A 17549-nucleotide genomic window follows, 5' to 3' on the forward strand; every position below is an offset into this window, starting at 1 on the left:
ACTATTATATTATTGTATAAAAACAAGGATTTTGTAGCTGGTTCCAATAATGACTACATGTAAAAATAAAAAAACGAGATGTTCATATTTTGTATTAATTTTCTGTATTATTAAAAAAATCATATATGCATACTTACAATCATGTTATCACCTATAATATTACATTTTATTTTATAAAATGATAATTCAGTTCCTTTCAATGGCATTGAAATTAAAAATAAAAATCACGTCAGTTCAATTGTATAAAAATTACATGAATTATTAACAAAAGAAAGGTGCGTGGAGTCCCTACGCGCGGATGAAGTTATACTTCTTAGTGATATTCCAAGAAATGCATATCATTTTGTATGAAAGAAAACTAGAAAACTTAAATTCACATTTTATAATTATTTATATGTATATTATGTATGCTGTGATAAATTTAATTTATATTAGTAAGAAAAATATTTATTTGTATAGTATACGATGTTAAAAGGCATACATCTTCTATCCTATCTTGTGTATCTGCACATGCTCATATGAGTGTATGTATACGCATGTGCGCGTTCAGAAATTGAAATCATATTTTCATCACTTATCAATATACTTATTACATGTGCGCGCATTGACTTGCATGTTCATACATTCATATATACTTATATGTACATATATTTGCATACATTGCCAAACAAATAATGCACAAGCATACAAACATACATATGCGTACACATATGAATATGTCACCAACAAAAAATTGATCTTCACAAGACAATATGGCAGCCAAATTGGCGAAGAACAAGTGTAGTACATTTTACAAAAAAACGATTTCATTCATGAACGCAGGCGCAAATTCCACAAGCGATCCAACTTCATTCTTAAAAACAGAGGCCGTAACATCTCCCCGAGCACGCCTTTGCCAACATGTAGTCTTTTCGCGACTATGGCAAAAGCCAAAAATCATAAATTGCACAACTTTCTGGTGCTTCTCGCAAAAATCTGCGTCGATATGTATTCACGATCATACGTATACATACATACATATTTACGCATGTTTGTAGGCGAAGCTGCTACAGCGGCAAGGGGTGACAATCGGCGGCCATTACTTTACTTATGCCATAGAAATTCTATTGCTACGAATATGGAAATGACAACGAAATAATGCAAATTTGCATGTTTCTAAATGCCATTAATTTCTTTGAAGAAATGAAAGGAATGAATGATCCTGAGAAGTATAGTCTTAACTTTTCAACGGCCAACGCAGAGCATTTCAACCAAAAGGAATTTATTCATTAAAATCACCACTCAGAAGTCGTTTTATCCGTTGTAAGCGAACGATTTTCGAAGAAACAGCATTTCTAATATGCCACAAGACAAAATTAGAAATGAACTTCTTAAACCTAACGCTGTCAGATAAAACGATATACTTCGTCATTGCGGGTCGATTTCCAAAAATGTAAATGAAGACTAACTACAGAAATGATCCTGTAAAGTATAGCCTTAATTTTTCAACGGCCAACGCAGAGTATTTCAACAAAAGGGCACATAAAATAGTTGAGAATTCGCAGAAATGAAAGACAAAGGCAAGAAAAAGGAGTATAACTTCAATAATGCACAAGCATACAAACATACATATGCGCGGCAGCAGCAAGGAAAGAGGTAACAATCGGCGATCCATTGTATATTTTTTTCATGCATAACCAAACCATAATTAGGACAACGCAATACAAATGTAAATGGTGGTGTTGGTGGTAAGCGCTTGAAAAGTTACGACGAGCACATAGGTTTGAATCCCAACAGAATTTATTTTTAATTGAATATGTCACCAACCAAAAATTGAAACATTGTTCTACAAAAACAACAACAGCATAAGCATGGCAACATTGTGTTGTTGGTAGAAAAGCCGAGCTGTGCCGAAAGAAACGAACAAACGATGGCCGATTGTCACCGCTTCGCTTGCTGCTCGAACATCTTCGCAGACAAGGTTGCGTAGATTCATATTGAGCAAGGTTGCGCAACCTGAATCTATCGCAACCTTTTCCGAACTCGTATAAGAAGTATAACTTCAAAAATTAAATAACACACTCATTTCGGTAAAAAATACTAACTATAAAATTTACTTCAAGATTTATGTACATACCTAACTCCGAAATATATCCTTAGATTGAGGTATAGCACAAAATTACTTTTCAATATTATTGCATATTTTTGTTTTTAACGTTTCGAAGTTCTTATTGCCATATTAATTAGTCTTACATATGGGTGTTTCCATGGTTACGCACGCGACATTTGTACACGTTTAATTGCGTTTGAATGTTGTAAAAGTAGAAATATAATGGGAAAAAGTCTTATATTTTAGGATCGCTGCATTGTATGTGATGATTTCTTCCCAAAAAGTATTATTATTGGAAAATTGAGCAATGGGTACCCAAGTTCCAGACAATCAAAGTTGACTTACGCACGCGACAAAAATGGAAATCGCTTTCAGAGCCGTAAGAAAAAATGCGATAGTAAGCGAATTGTAGGAGATTTTTATCCAGGAAATTTTTTTTTATAAAGGTTAATAATGGAGCTTCATAATTCATGCTTGCTTCTAAAACAACTGAGCATGGTTTGGTTAAGACAAAAAAAAAATTTATTACTCACGTGACATTACGTACGTGTCACTTTTTACCTTCATACATCTATATATATAAAAAGAAGTTACATTTCCTTGGTAATCTTATAACTCAAGAACCGCCGAATCGATTGACACAAAAATTTTAGAGTTCGTTCCTATCTATAAGGAGGTGGTTTGTGTGAAGTTTGTTTGGAATCGGTGCAGCCGTTCCTGAGTTTGACATTTTTGTGAGTAAATACACTGTACCAAAATCAAGTATTTTCAATACGATTTATCAATTTTACATCGTGCTCTCATTGCGTACAGAATATTAATTTGCTGTCATTGGAATTCAGTTGACAGTTTTCTTATGTGCTTTGGAGTTCTTTTATATCTTGCTCTCATTTTGAACAAACATACTTTTGGTGAGTGTTAACCATGTGTTTCTTTTTTAATTGTATTTTAATTGCTTCATTTTTATATATATAGTTCAATTGCCAAGCGTTACTTAATTTTCACAATTTTAATTTGATATCGGTGAGTGTTTTCTTTATTTGCACAATTGAGGTTATGTCCAGTGTGAGTGTATGTGAATTCATATTTCCACGCACACACATTGAAGTTCGAATTAAATGTATAATTTTTTCTAGAAATAATTTTCAATGTATTGATTTTACATTCAATTAGTCATACACTGTACTGAAAGAATGCCACGTTCAAGACGACCAAACATTGGCAGACGTTCACGTCAATCAAATGCTACAGCGTTAAATCGATGATCACAAAGTGAAGAAGATCGTGTTCGACGAAATGAAATGGAAACACAACGACACAGATGGAGAACTCACTTGGATAAGAGTGAAGCACCAAGAAACCGTCGTGGGCGTACGTCCGTTTATGATATACGTCAAATGGAACACGCGGCTTTCAATTACGATGCCACCATTGATTACAGCATGTATGCCTACATTGGCCAGATGAATATAGAATGTACATATACATTGCAAAGCATTTAAATTCATAAACGAAACGCCTGGCCTGTGTTTTGCTGGTGGGGAAGTCAAAATACCGGTGCTAGAACTTCCGCCAGAACCTTTGCATTCATTGGTTTTTGGTAATTCGCCAACGTCAAAGCATTTCCTCTTAAATATTCAAAAATACAATTCATGCTTTCAAATGACATCTTTTGGAGCTACAAATATCATAAAAGATGGATTTATGCCGACGTTTAAGGTGATTTCTTCGTGTGGAATTAGCAATATCATTTTTAATTTATGTGCCGTCCCTGTGTTCGATGTTTTTAGAAATTAAGATCCGTTATCATCTCTATATATATTTCTCGACCGTTACCGATTCAAGGTCAATTATACCATAAGGCTGGGTCTTTGCTACCATTCCCAGATGATGATCATAAATTTTTGCAAATATATTTCATTGATGGTGAGAATCGTGAATTAAATAAGCGCTGTGCAATTTCGACGAATACGAGAAGATCAATCGTGAATGAATTGCAAACATTTTTTTCATCAACACAATGATTTGGTGAAATTGTTTAAAGTGGCACTCGAACGGATGCCCTCCGATATGGCCACAAAATCATAATAAAAGCCGATAAAACACCAATTGGGAGCACAACCAGACGATTCAATGCACCAACGATTGATGAAGTAGCCATTGTTGTGGTTGGCGAACAGTTTCAGTCACGAGACATTGTTTTGTATCGTAGAAATGAGAATTTATAACGTATTTCAGAACTCCATCGCTGTTATGATGCATTGCAATACCCCATTTTGTTTTGGAGAGGGGACGATGGCTATCACATCAACATACCAATGATAAATCCAACAACTGGTACATTTACATTTTATTTTGTTTAACACGTTCGCGTTCATTTGAATTTAGCGGGTGGCTGCCAGATAATCACTTAATTTTCCATACACAAATTGAAGAGCAGGAATTCCCGCTTTTTCTACAGGTTAATTTTTTTAAATAGTCCTGAACAAATTAGGGAATTCCCGCCATTACCACATGAATTTCCTATGCACTTTTGTCGGGATTTCCGGCATTTCGTTTTATTGAAACTTCCCCTCAACAAACCCCAAATGACTGGCACGTTAACCTTGAATGGGGATTCCCCAAATTAAATTTGTTTGAATTATGGTTGGCCTGTTAGGGATGGTAGTTCACGACTTTACCAACACTAAAAATGTGAAGTGATAAGAAGTGAACCATTTTTGACGGTAGAAAAGCCTATCAATAGCTATTCAAATAGCGCGGGAATTCCCGCAATTGTTTTATTGAAGGAAACATGAATGACGGGAATTCCGCAATTTACGCGAATGTGCTAAATATGATTTATAAATCATTTTCATTCGCTAATTAATTTTTGCAATACAGGTCAAGAATCAACAGAAAAAGTCAGTGCGATGAATTTTTATTCGTACCGATTGATGATTCGCCCTCAGAAACAAATTTTATTTTGCGATGCAATCAACTTTCGCATCAATATATCATCGATATGTACGCCAAAATTGAAAGTGAGCGATTAAATTTCATCCGTTACAATCAAGCCCGATTAAGATCAGAGGAATACATACATTTGCGTGACGCAATAATCAATGATGTAAATGTGAATGATATCGGCCGTTTAACAATTTTACCATCATCATATGTTGGTAGCCCACGTCATATGCATGAATATACGACCGGATCTATTCATAACATTTACGTGCAACCCGAAGTGGGTCGATGTGTCTGATTGTTTACTTGATGGTCAGGTGCCAAAAGATCGGCATGACATAACTGCCCGTGTATTCCAACAAAAATTGAAAAAATTAATGGATCTGATTGTCAAACTCCGTGTATTTGGAGAAGTGCGGTGCTTTATGTATACCATAGAGTGGCAAAAAAGAGGCTTACCTCAGGCACATATTTTGATTTGGTGCGTAAACAAAATAACCCATGATATGATTGATACCGTCATATCGGCCGAAATTCCAGATCAAACCATCGCCAGGATTATTCGAAGTTGTCACGAAAATATGATTCACGGTCTCTGTGGTGATATTAATCGAAATCTACTTTGTATGATTGATGGTAAATGTTCGAAACGTTTTCCAAAGCAATTGATTGCTGAAACAATTATAGGAGATGATGGATATCAGTATCACAGTATCGTCGACGATCAACTGAAGACAACGGTAAATCAACTGTAATTAAAATTAAAAATCAAGATGTTGAAATCGATAGCCGGTGGATAGTTCCGTACTCACCGATGCTGTCAAAAATGTTCAACGCTCACAACAATGTAGAATATTGCAATTTCTGTAAAACAATCAAATATATTTGCAAGTATGTGAATAAGGGCAGCAATATGGCTGTTTTTGGAGTGGCTCCTGAGAATAATCATGACGAAATTTTGCAGTACCAAATGGGACGCTATATTAGTACGAATGAAGCTGTATGGCGTATTTTATCGTTTCCAATTCATGACAGGCATCCGGTTGTTGTACATTTGGCAGTTCATCTTGAAAACGACCAACGTGTTTACTACACTGCTGCAAAAGCCGAACAAAGAGTAGTAGAGCCACCAGTAACTACACTGACAGCTTATTTCCAGTTATGTGAAACTGATGAATTTTCCAGGACTTTGCTATATTCGGAAGTGTCTCACTATTTCACATGGAATGCATCAACAAAAAAATTTCAACATCGCAAACAAGGCACACCTGTTGATGGTTATCCAGGTATTTTTCGAACAGATTCTTTGGGACGCATTTTTAGAGTTAGTCCAGCTAATGTTGAATGTTTTTACTTGCGAATTTTGTTGGTGAACGTACATGGACCTCAATCATTCCAACATTTACGAACTGTTACTGGTCAATTGTGCGCAACATACCGTGAAGCATGTCAACACTTGCATTTGCTGGAAGATGATACGCATTGGGATGCTACGCTTCGTGATGCATCAATTGTTTCTCCACCAATTCAAACTCGTATGTTATTTGTGATCATAATATCAACATATTTTCCATCAAATCCACTGGAATTGTGGAATAAATACAAAGATTTCATGGCTGAAGACATTTTGATTCGACTTCGACATCGTTCCAATGATCCTGCATTGCTACTGACATTGGAAATGTACATATAATGAAGCCTTGATAATGATCGAAGATTTGTGCCTTACGATTGCAAATAAGGCATTAGGGCAATTAGGATTGACTCCACCAAATCGTCCAATGCATGATTTATTTGAACGAGAATTGCAACGCGGACTGCAATTCGATCGTAATGAATTGCGTGCGTTCGTACAAACGTATACTCCACAATATGTAAATAGCAAGTGATCAAAATGGGTTTATCACGTTACCGAATAATTTTTCAATAATTGTATCATCAAAGGAGAAGAACTCATTGATCGCGTTTTCCAAATATTGCTCAAAATTATAATAACCATGATTGGTTATGAGAACGTGCAATTTTAGCAGCAAAAAATGTCAATGTCAATGAAATCAATTTCCACATCCAGGAAAAATTGTCAGGTAATTCGGAAACGTATAAATCCTTTGATACTGCTATGAATGATGAAGACGCAGTCAATTATCCGGTTGAATTTTTAAATTCTTTGGAACCACCAGGCATGCCACCGCATAATTTGAATTTGAAAGTTGGTTCATCGATTATACTTCTTCGAAATCTTAATGCACCGAAACTTTGTAATAGGACGAGACTTTCAGTGAAGAAATTGATGCCAAATTTAATTCAAGCAACAATTCTCACTGGCAAAGCAAAAGGTGAAATTGTACTAATACCGCGCATCCCATTAATACCAACGGACATGCCATTCGAATTTAAACGTCTTCAATTTCCTGTTCGGCTATCTTTTGCTATGACCGTCAACAAAGCTCAAGGGCAAACGCTCCAGGTGTGTGGAGTTAATTTAGAGGAAGCTTGCTTTTCTCACGGTCAACTGTACGTTGCATTCGAGAGTTGGAGCCACGAAAAATTTGTTTATTTATGCACCACAAAATAAAACAAAAAATGTGTATACAATTGTATTAAATTGAACATTGCTTTTCTTTTTCATTATTGTGTTAAGAAATCATCTTTTAAGCAATCAATTTTTTGCGTAGAGAAGCGCGCCGGGTAACGCTAGTATTTTAGTAATTTTAGATATATTTTCAGAAATTTTTACAAAAAACTGAAAAATAAAAAATCAAACTCAAACTCAAAACTCAAAAATGAAAAATAAAAAATCAAAATAAGATCACTATAAAATTATTCTAACTTAATTTTTTCCTTAAGTGAGTATCCTGTTCGAGCAACATTTATATATTCGTTATCTTGGTAGGAAAAGCAATGCATTTTTTGTATTTCTGGAATGCCGCGGACAATTTCCCATTTTTCAATTAATGGTGGAGAAAAGTCTTCAATCTCTTTTGATGAGATATATAACAGACGAACTCCTTCAATGATTTTGACAGCACATTCATAAAATGCAAAGGCATCCGGTAAAATAATATTATTTGCCTAAACCGCTTGCCAAACTTTCCGCTTCACCACCGCGCCGATTCCATCGACTGCTCCTTTGCCATGCGAAGTCGCAAAGAAGTTTCATTCTAAATGCTTTAAGCCAAATTCGCTAACAAATGAAGGAATGCTGGTGAGAATATACATATTTTTGAATTGACTGGTGCTGCCATCAGAGAATATAAAAACCGTAGAAATTTCTTCGAATTGACTTTGAATTTTGTGCACAATTTTTGTAAGGAAACAATAGACGTCAAATTTGTTGCGGGTAAGTTTGTCACTAATGGCAGCGAAAGATTCAGTTTGATCTCGCATCCATGCAACGCAAGTGAAAATAGTAACTTGTTGGTAGCTAAAGTGAGCTTCTTGGATCTCATTCTGATTGATCAATCGATAGTTTTCTGAAAAATCGATTTGCAAAATTAATTCATCATCACGTAAATTATTCTTTTTGTCCTTAAAATATCTTTGCTGAGCGCGCTTCATAAAATAATGAAGTTCAAAAGCTGGCAGCTGAATTTCCAGGTCATGTAACAAATCCGATAATGGCGCTATGGTATAGCTTAATGTTAAGCGATCATTAACTTTCCTCCAATAGCTCCAATTAACATTTTCTTCCATTTTGCATAGAAAATACATAGGCACAAAATCATGTTTTAGATCCCGTATACATTTATCACAGTCACTAATCATGCACTTTTCGTTCAATACATTGCAGCATGTTAATTTCAAAAAAGATTCAAAATGAGATGGAAACTGAGGCATAGCTTTATGACATCCCTCTAGCAAAAATGCGAAGTTCGCATTTTTCGTTCGATGGTGAAAAAATTGGGATTTACAAAGATTTTCTGAAGCGACCTCTTTGGCTAGTGTTTGTTTACACTTGTAACCACTTTTGAATTGGGTATTTGAATTTTTTTTCATTGCTCCACACTTTTGTTGTCGAACGCGATCTCTATTTCTTTTTTCTTTCAATATTTTTGAATTATTTTTGGCCTCGCATGCCTTTCTCTTCCGATATTCACGCATTCTTTCAGCTTGTTTTTCTTTATGTTCCTTAAGCTTATTTTCATCTTGCTTAAGCCTCTCGCTCCACCGATTTTAATTTTTAGCATTACGTGACATCTAGGTGTAATATGTATTGTAAAAGTGAAATAATATTTATCAAATGGACTTTAATTAAGAGCATTACGCACGTGACAAATTTCAAAAGTTAAGAAAAAATAATAATTTTGTAGAACGCTATTTGTATTAATAAATTTTTTTAGCAAATACTAAATTTGCTTTACAAACTAAATAAAAAAAAACACTTAAACTGATAATGCGCGAATAATGGCACCATGTGGTCCTATTGCATTACGCACGTGACATACGAATGTTGCCGAAATAGAACTGAAAAAAATACCATTATCGATGAGCAGTTTGATCTTTTCTCTCATTTTTATATTCATTTGTAGTTGTATCAATTACTTATATACCAAATTGCGATATTACATATATATTTCTTTCGTCAGCAGCGATTAAAAGTAATACATTCTACAGCTTTTAAAGTGAATAAAATAATCATAATTTTTGCATACAATTTTTTTTATTTTAAAATTATAATGAGCTGAATTTTTTTTGCATAGTAAAATATCAAGTTTTCTTCCATTTTCTGTGTCTAAAAAAATTCTGCGAGCGTTTTGATTTTTTAAGTCACGGTGAACCATTTCATGGAAACACCCATATAGAATTCAGGAATATTATATTATCTACGGTTTTGGGTGCAAGTCGATTTCTTTTATCAGTTATGAAATTGCCTGCCAAGGAAAATACACGTTCAGATGCCGCACTACTTGCAGGTATAATTATGATTTTAAGTGCAAGTTTTGATATGCGTGGAAAGTTAGTTTTATGTCATCTACCTACATACGCTCTGCAATTTCTAGAATGTAAGATAAAGCTTTGCTCTAGGCTTAAGAAAATAACTTAATAAAAGGATAATAAATAAATAAGTTTCAGTTTTGTAGTTTTTACGTAGTCACTAGAATCTCGCGTTTCGTTTCTTTTAAAACCCCTCCGCGTATGCATAAAATATATTTTGAATAGGCGCGGAATTTGAGAATGTATTCATGAATACACAATGAGCCACTTATGAGCGAATGTATTCATGGACAAACTATGAGCCTTCCAACTCATCTAATGGTATACAACGAATAGCTCAAACAATTGTATAAAGAAAAGCAAGCCAAGCCAAGTGTAAGCGATAAGTGATTGTAAGACATATTCACACTTATTATTACATGTGATTGTGAGAAGATAATATTTTTAGTGAGAGCAAGTATGAGTGAACAATAGGGATGATTCATGAATTTGAGAGTATAATCATAAGCCAAGTATTCACCTCAGATCACTGATCTGTACTTGAAGTAGTTGAAGTGAAATAAAATATTACATGCGCATATATATGGTAGTCGAAAAAGTCTTTTCGTGTTTCTAGCCAAACTTCAACTAATTTTTTTTATTCATTCATTCATTTAGGTCGATCACTTCAGTGTACAACTTTCAACAGTATAAATCGAAATTTCGAATTTTCTTGAACGGAAGCGAACGAACCATTGTTGTGCTACACGAACTGATACAGCATCGTCTCCGTAAACTTCACAAATTTCATTGTTGGCTTGCGTGGCAAACAGAAAATAAGACAAGCGTTCGTTTCATATTTCGGTGAGTTATTGAATTCAACTTTGAAATATTGTTAAATCTCTACCAGCAGCCGATCCATACTTACATATTTCATAATTTATTCATTTAGTTCTTATTTATTTAATTCCCGTATAAAAAAACAATATTTTTATATTTTGCATATATTTTTTATATTAATTTCTTTACATTTATTTATATTTGTATTCATATTCACATTTATTTTATATTATTTATATATTTTAAAACTAAAACTTAATTTCTCTTAAATTTAGTTTTGGCGTCGAAGGAAGTCGATGAAAGCTTTCTCCGTTTCCCTTGCATCGTTAACATATTTTTTAACAGGCAAAATCGCTTTTCATCGGCTTCCATCATCGCCTCAGTCGCCTTTAAAAAATCGTCACGCATTTCCTCCATAACCATCATTGCCGTCTTCTTCTTTTTTGTAGCAACGCTTGACGATGGCCGATTGGAGCTACCAGACGAAGAAGGGCCATCGCCTTCTCTATAAAATTATAAAAAAAAACAATAATATTTAATAATGTACGTTTACTTCACAATTTTTTACGTACCTGTATTTATTTGTGAAATTATGTATTTTTATTTCATTGGTCGTGTTTGGAGGACAACAAGCTTTTTTATTGACCGTTTATATGTTTTGAAAGAAAAACCACGAATTTAATTATTTTTTTTTTATATTATTTAATATTGTTTGATTTTTTGCGCTTGCGGTTACCGTGACATTAAACAGCTTAACAAGTTGATTAACCTACAGCCTTTCTTTTACCTCAAGTACGGTATTAAAGATCAGCTGAGATAGTGGTACTTGTTCTAATTCGCTGCATTTACATTAATGTACGTATGTATGCTTGCCTATGCAAGCATGATAAGAGTGCGTTATCAAAGTCACTCAAATAGGCAAAACCGGTTTGGCGATTGCCGGCGCTCAGACTTAAAGCAAGCATACATCTAGTTTTAAACAATGTTGTAGTGTTGTTGTACACAATTAAGTGCTAAGAATGTTGGTACTTAACAAAATATGTATAAAAGTTGCAGGGATGATTTCTACTACTAAATTCGCTTATGAGCTATGTATCTATTTCTAAACATACTCCGCCCGTTGAAAGGTTTAGGCTTTCAAGATATTATCATCAATTGGTAGGAGACACAGCTTTGAAACAGCTCGCTTGTATACGCCATTTGGTGTCTTTAGAACTGCGACTCGCACCACCTGGTCCTTTCCGGAAATGGTTTCTATGACTCTAGCTAAAGGTCACTTTAGCGGGGGATTGTTCTCGTCCTTTATCAAAACCACGTACCCGAGCTTGAGATTCGACGAAGATGAGTGCCATTTATGGCGTTGTTGCAGAAGAGTTAGATATTCTGCTTGCCATTTCATCCAGAATTGTTGTTGCAGGTAGCACATTCGCTGCCATCTGCTAAGATGATTAATATTGATAGGAGTGATGTCAGGTTCAACCACGGATGTGAAGGGTGCGCCAATAAGAAAGTGCGCTGGGGTAAGCACTTCGAGATCGTCAGGACTCTCTGTAATGGGACATAAAGGTCGTGAATTTATAATCGCGGATATTTGGCACACAAGTGTGCGAAGCTCATCCAAGCTTAATTTAGAAAGGCCCACAACTCTATAAAAATGATATTTGGCCATTTTGACTGCAGCTTCTCATAAACCGCCAAAGTGGGGAGAACGAGGGGGTATCAACTTCCATTCAATTTGATCGCTCGCACACTGCTGGGGAATCATTTTCAAATTCTCTTGGCTCAAAAATAGTTTTTTCAGTTCCAATAGCTCATTTTTGGCTCCAACAAAATTGGTGACATTGTCCGACCATATAGTTTGCGGTCTGCCACACGTACAAATAAATCTCTTAAGGGCTGCGAGGAATGAAGAGGTTGCCAAATCCTTTACCAGCTCCAAATGAACGGCCTTGGTGGCGAAGCAAATAAAGATGCAAATGTAGCATTTAATTGGAGCTCTATTGCGTACGTCCGATTTGTAGAAAAATGGCCCACAAAAGTCCACTCCGGTAGTTAGGAATGCTCGATTTCCTTTCCGATGGTAAATTTCCCATTAAATGTTCCATAAGCTTAGGATTGACATGAAACCAACGAACGCATTTGTTAATAATTCGACTTACGGTTTTAAGCCCGCCAATAGGCCAATACTGTAGGCGAATAGATACTAATAGCGATTGAGGTCCAGCGTGTAAAAGTTTCCTATGAAAATTGCTGATGATTGCGTCAGTCACCAGGTGAAGTTTTGGCAAAATAATTGGGTGTTTCGACGAAAAATCCAAATTTGAATACTGAATTCTTCCACCAACTCGAAGTAAACCGCGCTCGTCGAGAAAGGGAACGAGCGAACGAATTTCAGATGAAGACTTTATCGCCTCTTTGGATTCGAGTGCTTTGTATTCATCTCGAAGATGCGCCTTTTGAATCATTCGTATAAGTATAAAGGTTCCTTCCTGTAATTCCCTTACTTTGAGTGGTCCAGAAAATCTCATTCCAGCTCTTCTGGAAAACCGATAAACATATGCATATATTCTCTGTAATTGTTCAAATGAGTTAACAAATTTGCAACTTAAAGACATGTCTATAGTAGAAATAAACACAAATGCACGCTTTCGACCCTCGGGCAAGTCCTTTGTTGGTAGGAGAGGAGATTTAGGCCAGTTAGATTGATCTACACCCAGATAAGGGGGACCGTATTTCCATAAATCCATGGTTAATAGTTCCTTGGGGCTAGCTCCTCTTGAAAGAACGTCCGCTGGGTTGGAATCTGTTGAAACATGGCTCCAAACCATATCTGCTGTGAGAGTTTGAATGTTGTTAATGCGATTTGCGACAACTACGCAGCCACGATAGCACGGTTGTGGAATCAGACCAGCAATATACTCCCTTGGCTTTGAAATGCGTTGAATTGATTACCTTTGCGACTAATTCAGCTAACAGTAATGCACCACATAGCTCAAGCCTCGGTATCGTTAGAGGTTTTAGTGGAGCTACGCGAGATTTGGAGCAGAGAAGATTGATTCGGATGTGTCCGCCTCTTTCAGCGCGTATGTATATGCAGGCCCCATAAGCAGCCTCACTCGTATCACAAAACCCATGTAATTGTATTTCAGCTTCTGGCATCAGCAAGTATCGGTCAAAACTAAAACGAGTAATTAGTTTGTATTGATTGCATATTTCTAGCCATTCTCTTTGAATTGCTTGAGGTGGGCTTTCGTCCCAATGTAGCTTCTCTTTCCACAAATGCTGCAAGAATATTTTGGCTTTGGCCACCACAGGTCCGATCAAACCAAGGGGGTCGTAAAGCCTGGCTATAGCCGAAAGTATTGTGCGTTTAGTTACCTTAGCCGGTGTTCCGAAGGGTGAAAAGGAAAATATGAATACGTCCAATTTTGGGTCCCAAACCAATCCAAGTGTCTTTGTTATGCTTGTACCGTCGTCAAAGGTTAAGAAGTCCTGTTTGTCATTATCCTCAATATCAAAAAAGACTCGATCATCATTCGAACACCATTTCCTCAAGTGAAAGTTTCCGAGAGATAAACACTTTTTAGTCTCGTTTAATATCACCCTTGCTTCGCCTAACGAGCCTGCATCGGTAATCATGTCATCCACATAAAATCCATGGTGTATCGTTTCGGCTACAACGGGATACACATGAGCTTCAGCGCGGCCAAGCTGCTGTATTGAATGAATGGCTAGAAAAGAAGCTGGCTTCGTTCCATAAGTGACGGTATCTAACTTAAAAATGCTAAAATCTTCATTGGGTTTGTCCCTCCATATTATACACAGCAGGAAGTTGTCTGGATCAGACATCCTTACACAGCGATACATTTTACAAATGTCTGCAGTAAGAACAATTTTGAAGGTGCGAAATCGAAGCAAAATATCAAAAAGTGGAGGTTGAATGGTTGGTCCTTTCATCAGAATCGAATTCAACGAAAGTCCATTGCTGGTTGGCGCAGAGCCATCAAAAACCACACGTAGTTTTGTTGTTGTGCTATCAGCCTTTAAAACACAGTGATGTGGCATAAAATTCATTGGAATTTGCTTTGGCATAGTGTCAACGACTGACATATGGTTCAAATCAAAATACTCCTTAATGAATGACGAGTATTGTTGTTTTAGTTCAGCATTGCGCTGAAATTTCCGCTCTAAAGCCTTGAATCGATTGACAGCCTGTTGATACGACTCTCCTAGTTCGCAAGAAGGTGATTTTGTTGGTAATCGAACCGAAAACTCACCAGATTCCAATCGCTTATGGGTTTTTATGAAATGCTCTTCGCACAAATCCTCCTCTATTGTAGTTTTTGGTGTGGAGCCAATACAGTTCTCTATTTCCCAAAAGCGCTGAACTAGGTTATGTAAGTCGTCATCTGAGTCATTTGCTAGAGCCATGTCGATGGCTGCTAAGCAAGATAGCTTCGAAATGTTGTATGTTGTTGCGCCTGATACAACCTACCCTAGCTTTGTTTTTTGTAGAAGTGGTAAATTTTCAGCCAGACGTATCTGGCCAACGCAGAGCAGGTCAAAGAATAAACTAGCTCCAATGAGCATATCAACGCGCTGCGGTTCGAAAAAGTATGGGTCTGCTAAGGATATGTTTTGTGGTATATTCCAATTAATACCCTTTAAAGAACGAGATGGTTGAACATCGGTGATGGTGGGGGTGATAACCGCAGACAAGTTGGCAATGTAATCGTTAATGCGCGAATGCAGGTCGAAATTAACGATATAATTGGCAACGAAATCATTTTGGCCTATACCAGAAATGAACTGTGAAGATTTGACCTTCTTTAATTGTAGTTGATTAGTGAGTCGATTGGTTATAAAGTTTAATTGTGACGCAGAATCTAGCAGAGCCCTGCAAGGAATGAGTGAGCCAGATCGATTTTTTACATAAATTATGGCTGTTGCTAAGAGAACGAAATCTTTTTCAGCAACGCTAGCCTGAACTTCAGATGCGACGAGTGCAGAAGCTGAAGGACCGAAAGATGAAGAAGAAAACGAGTACGGGTTGAACGAATTAGACGTGGTTGGTTGTGATAGCTGCGGCGGCTTATCAGAAGCCACTGGTTGTGAAGTTGTCGGAAAGGAATTTGTGTCTTGATGAAGCAGACTGTGATGCTTCGACGTGCAATGTCTACAGTGTCCGGACTTGCAGTATTTGAGTGAATGCCCGACTCGAAGGCAATTCAAACATAGGTTTAACCGTTTTGCTTCTTTATAGCGCATTGTGGGTGAAAGGCCGAGAAACTGCTTGCACCTTGCAATTTTGTGTTCACTAGAACTGCACAATATGCATCCCGATACAGCTGCCGTTAAAAGCACCTTACGACTGATGGGATTTGACAATTTCTTGCCTACCTGTTTTTCCGGAAGTCCAAGGACAATCTCTACATTTTCCAGTTGCTGGCAGCGTTGCTCCAAAAATCTAGCCATTGAATTCCATGTAGGTATTTCGCTTACAGGTGTTTGTTCCTCCCATTTCGCGCGAGATTTGACGTCCAAATTTTGAGACACTAGTTGAATGAGTAAGCAGTCAGCAATCTGTTCCTTCGTTCCCATAGTTTGCAACGCTCGCAAGTGAGCATTTACGGTATCGCTGAGTTCTCGAAGTTTGGCAACCCTATCACCCTCTACCTTCTTGAGCTGAAAAATATCTCTGATATGAGCCTGGAAATTCAAGCGTTTATTATCAAATCTTGCTTTTAGCAAATCAATAGCCTTATTATAACTTTGTTCACTTATCTCTAATGAACGAATGGTGTCCAACGCTGCATCACGTAGACTTGACCGAAGGTGCTGGAATTTTTCAATTCTTGATAAATCTACGTCCTGATGTACAACGGTGTTGAACATCGAGAAAAAATCTGGCCAATTCGAATATTTACCGTTGAACGTTGGAATTTGCAGAACCGGTAACCTCTGCTTTGGCTGAGAGACAATAATTGAAGTTTGATCGCCAGCAAACGGCTGCGTCGTAGAGCTGTAAGCTTCGGAAGCTCGGCAAGCGTGCCGCTGACGTATCAGCTTGGTTTTAACCTCGATAAATTCCGCTAAAAGATCATCAGCGTCGTTGTCCTCTAGTTGCCTGTAGAGAGCATCGCACCTTTCTTCCAGCCTATCCACTTGCTCGATACGTACGTCCACTGCAGCTTCGTCGAACTCACGCAAGACATCGAAAGTCAACGTGTTGTTGAGTAGGATGATTTGTTGAACAAATGAAGCCAGCTTCTTCTTGGCTTCAGCTGATTCCATTTTCTTGGGTGCCATTTTTTTTTTTGTCAAAGACCGTAAAGTTTTAATTAAATTTGCGAAAAGTTTCGTTTTATTAATACGATATTAATTCCACGATCACGTCGGGGTCACCAAAATGTTTGGAGTATAATAAGCTTTTTTATTGACAGTTTATATGTTTTGAAAGAAAAACCACGAATTTAATTATTTTTTTTATATTATTTAATATTGTTTGATTTCTTGCGCTTGCGGTTACCGTGAGATTCAATTGCGACTTTCCTTATACGAATAACCGAAATTAACAGCTTAACAAGTTGATTAACCTACAGCCTTTCTTTTACCTCAAGTGCGGTATTAAAGATCAGCTGAGATAGTTGGTACTTGTTCTAATTCGCTGCATTTACATTAATGTACGTATGTATGCTTGCCTATGCAAGCATGATAAGAGTGCGTTATCAAAGTCACTCAAATAGGCAAAACCGGTTTG

The 17549-nt window shown here is 36.7% G+C and overlaps 1 protein-coding gene and 1 pseudogene across 1 annotated transcript; both read right to left on the bottom strand.

Moving 5' to 3' along the window:
- Window positions 1-1276: 1276 nt before the first annotated feature.
- On the bottom strand, window positions 1277-1478 carry LOC120781876 (annotated as a pseudogene).
- Window positions 1479-15280: 13802 nt separating this feature from the next.
- On the bottom strand, window positions 15281-17098 carry LOC120781791. The gene has a single exon (XM_040114015.1). It carries the CDS (start codon window positions 17096-17098, stop codon window positions 15281-15283), a length of 1818 nt encoding a protein of 605 aa, XP_039969949.1.
- Window positions 17099-17549: the final 451 nt, after the last annotated feature.

Source organism: Bactrocera tryoni, unplaced genomic scaffold, assembly GCF_016617805.1.
Source record: "Bactrocera tryoni isolate S06 unplaced genomic scaffold, CSIRO_BtryS06_freeze2 scaffold_7, whole genome shotgun sequence".
Classification (NCBI taxonomy): Eukaryota; Metazoa; Arthropoda; class Insecta; order Diptera; family Tephritidae; genus Bactrocera; species Bactrocera tryoni.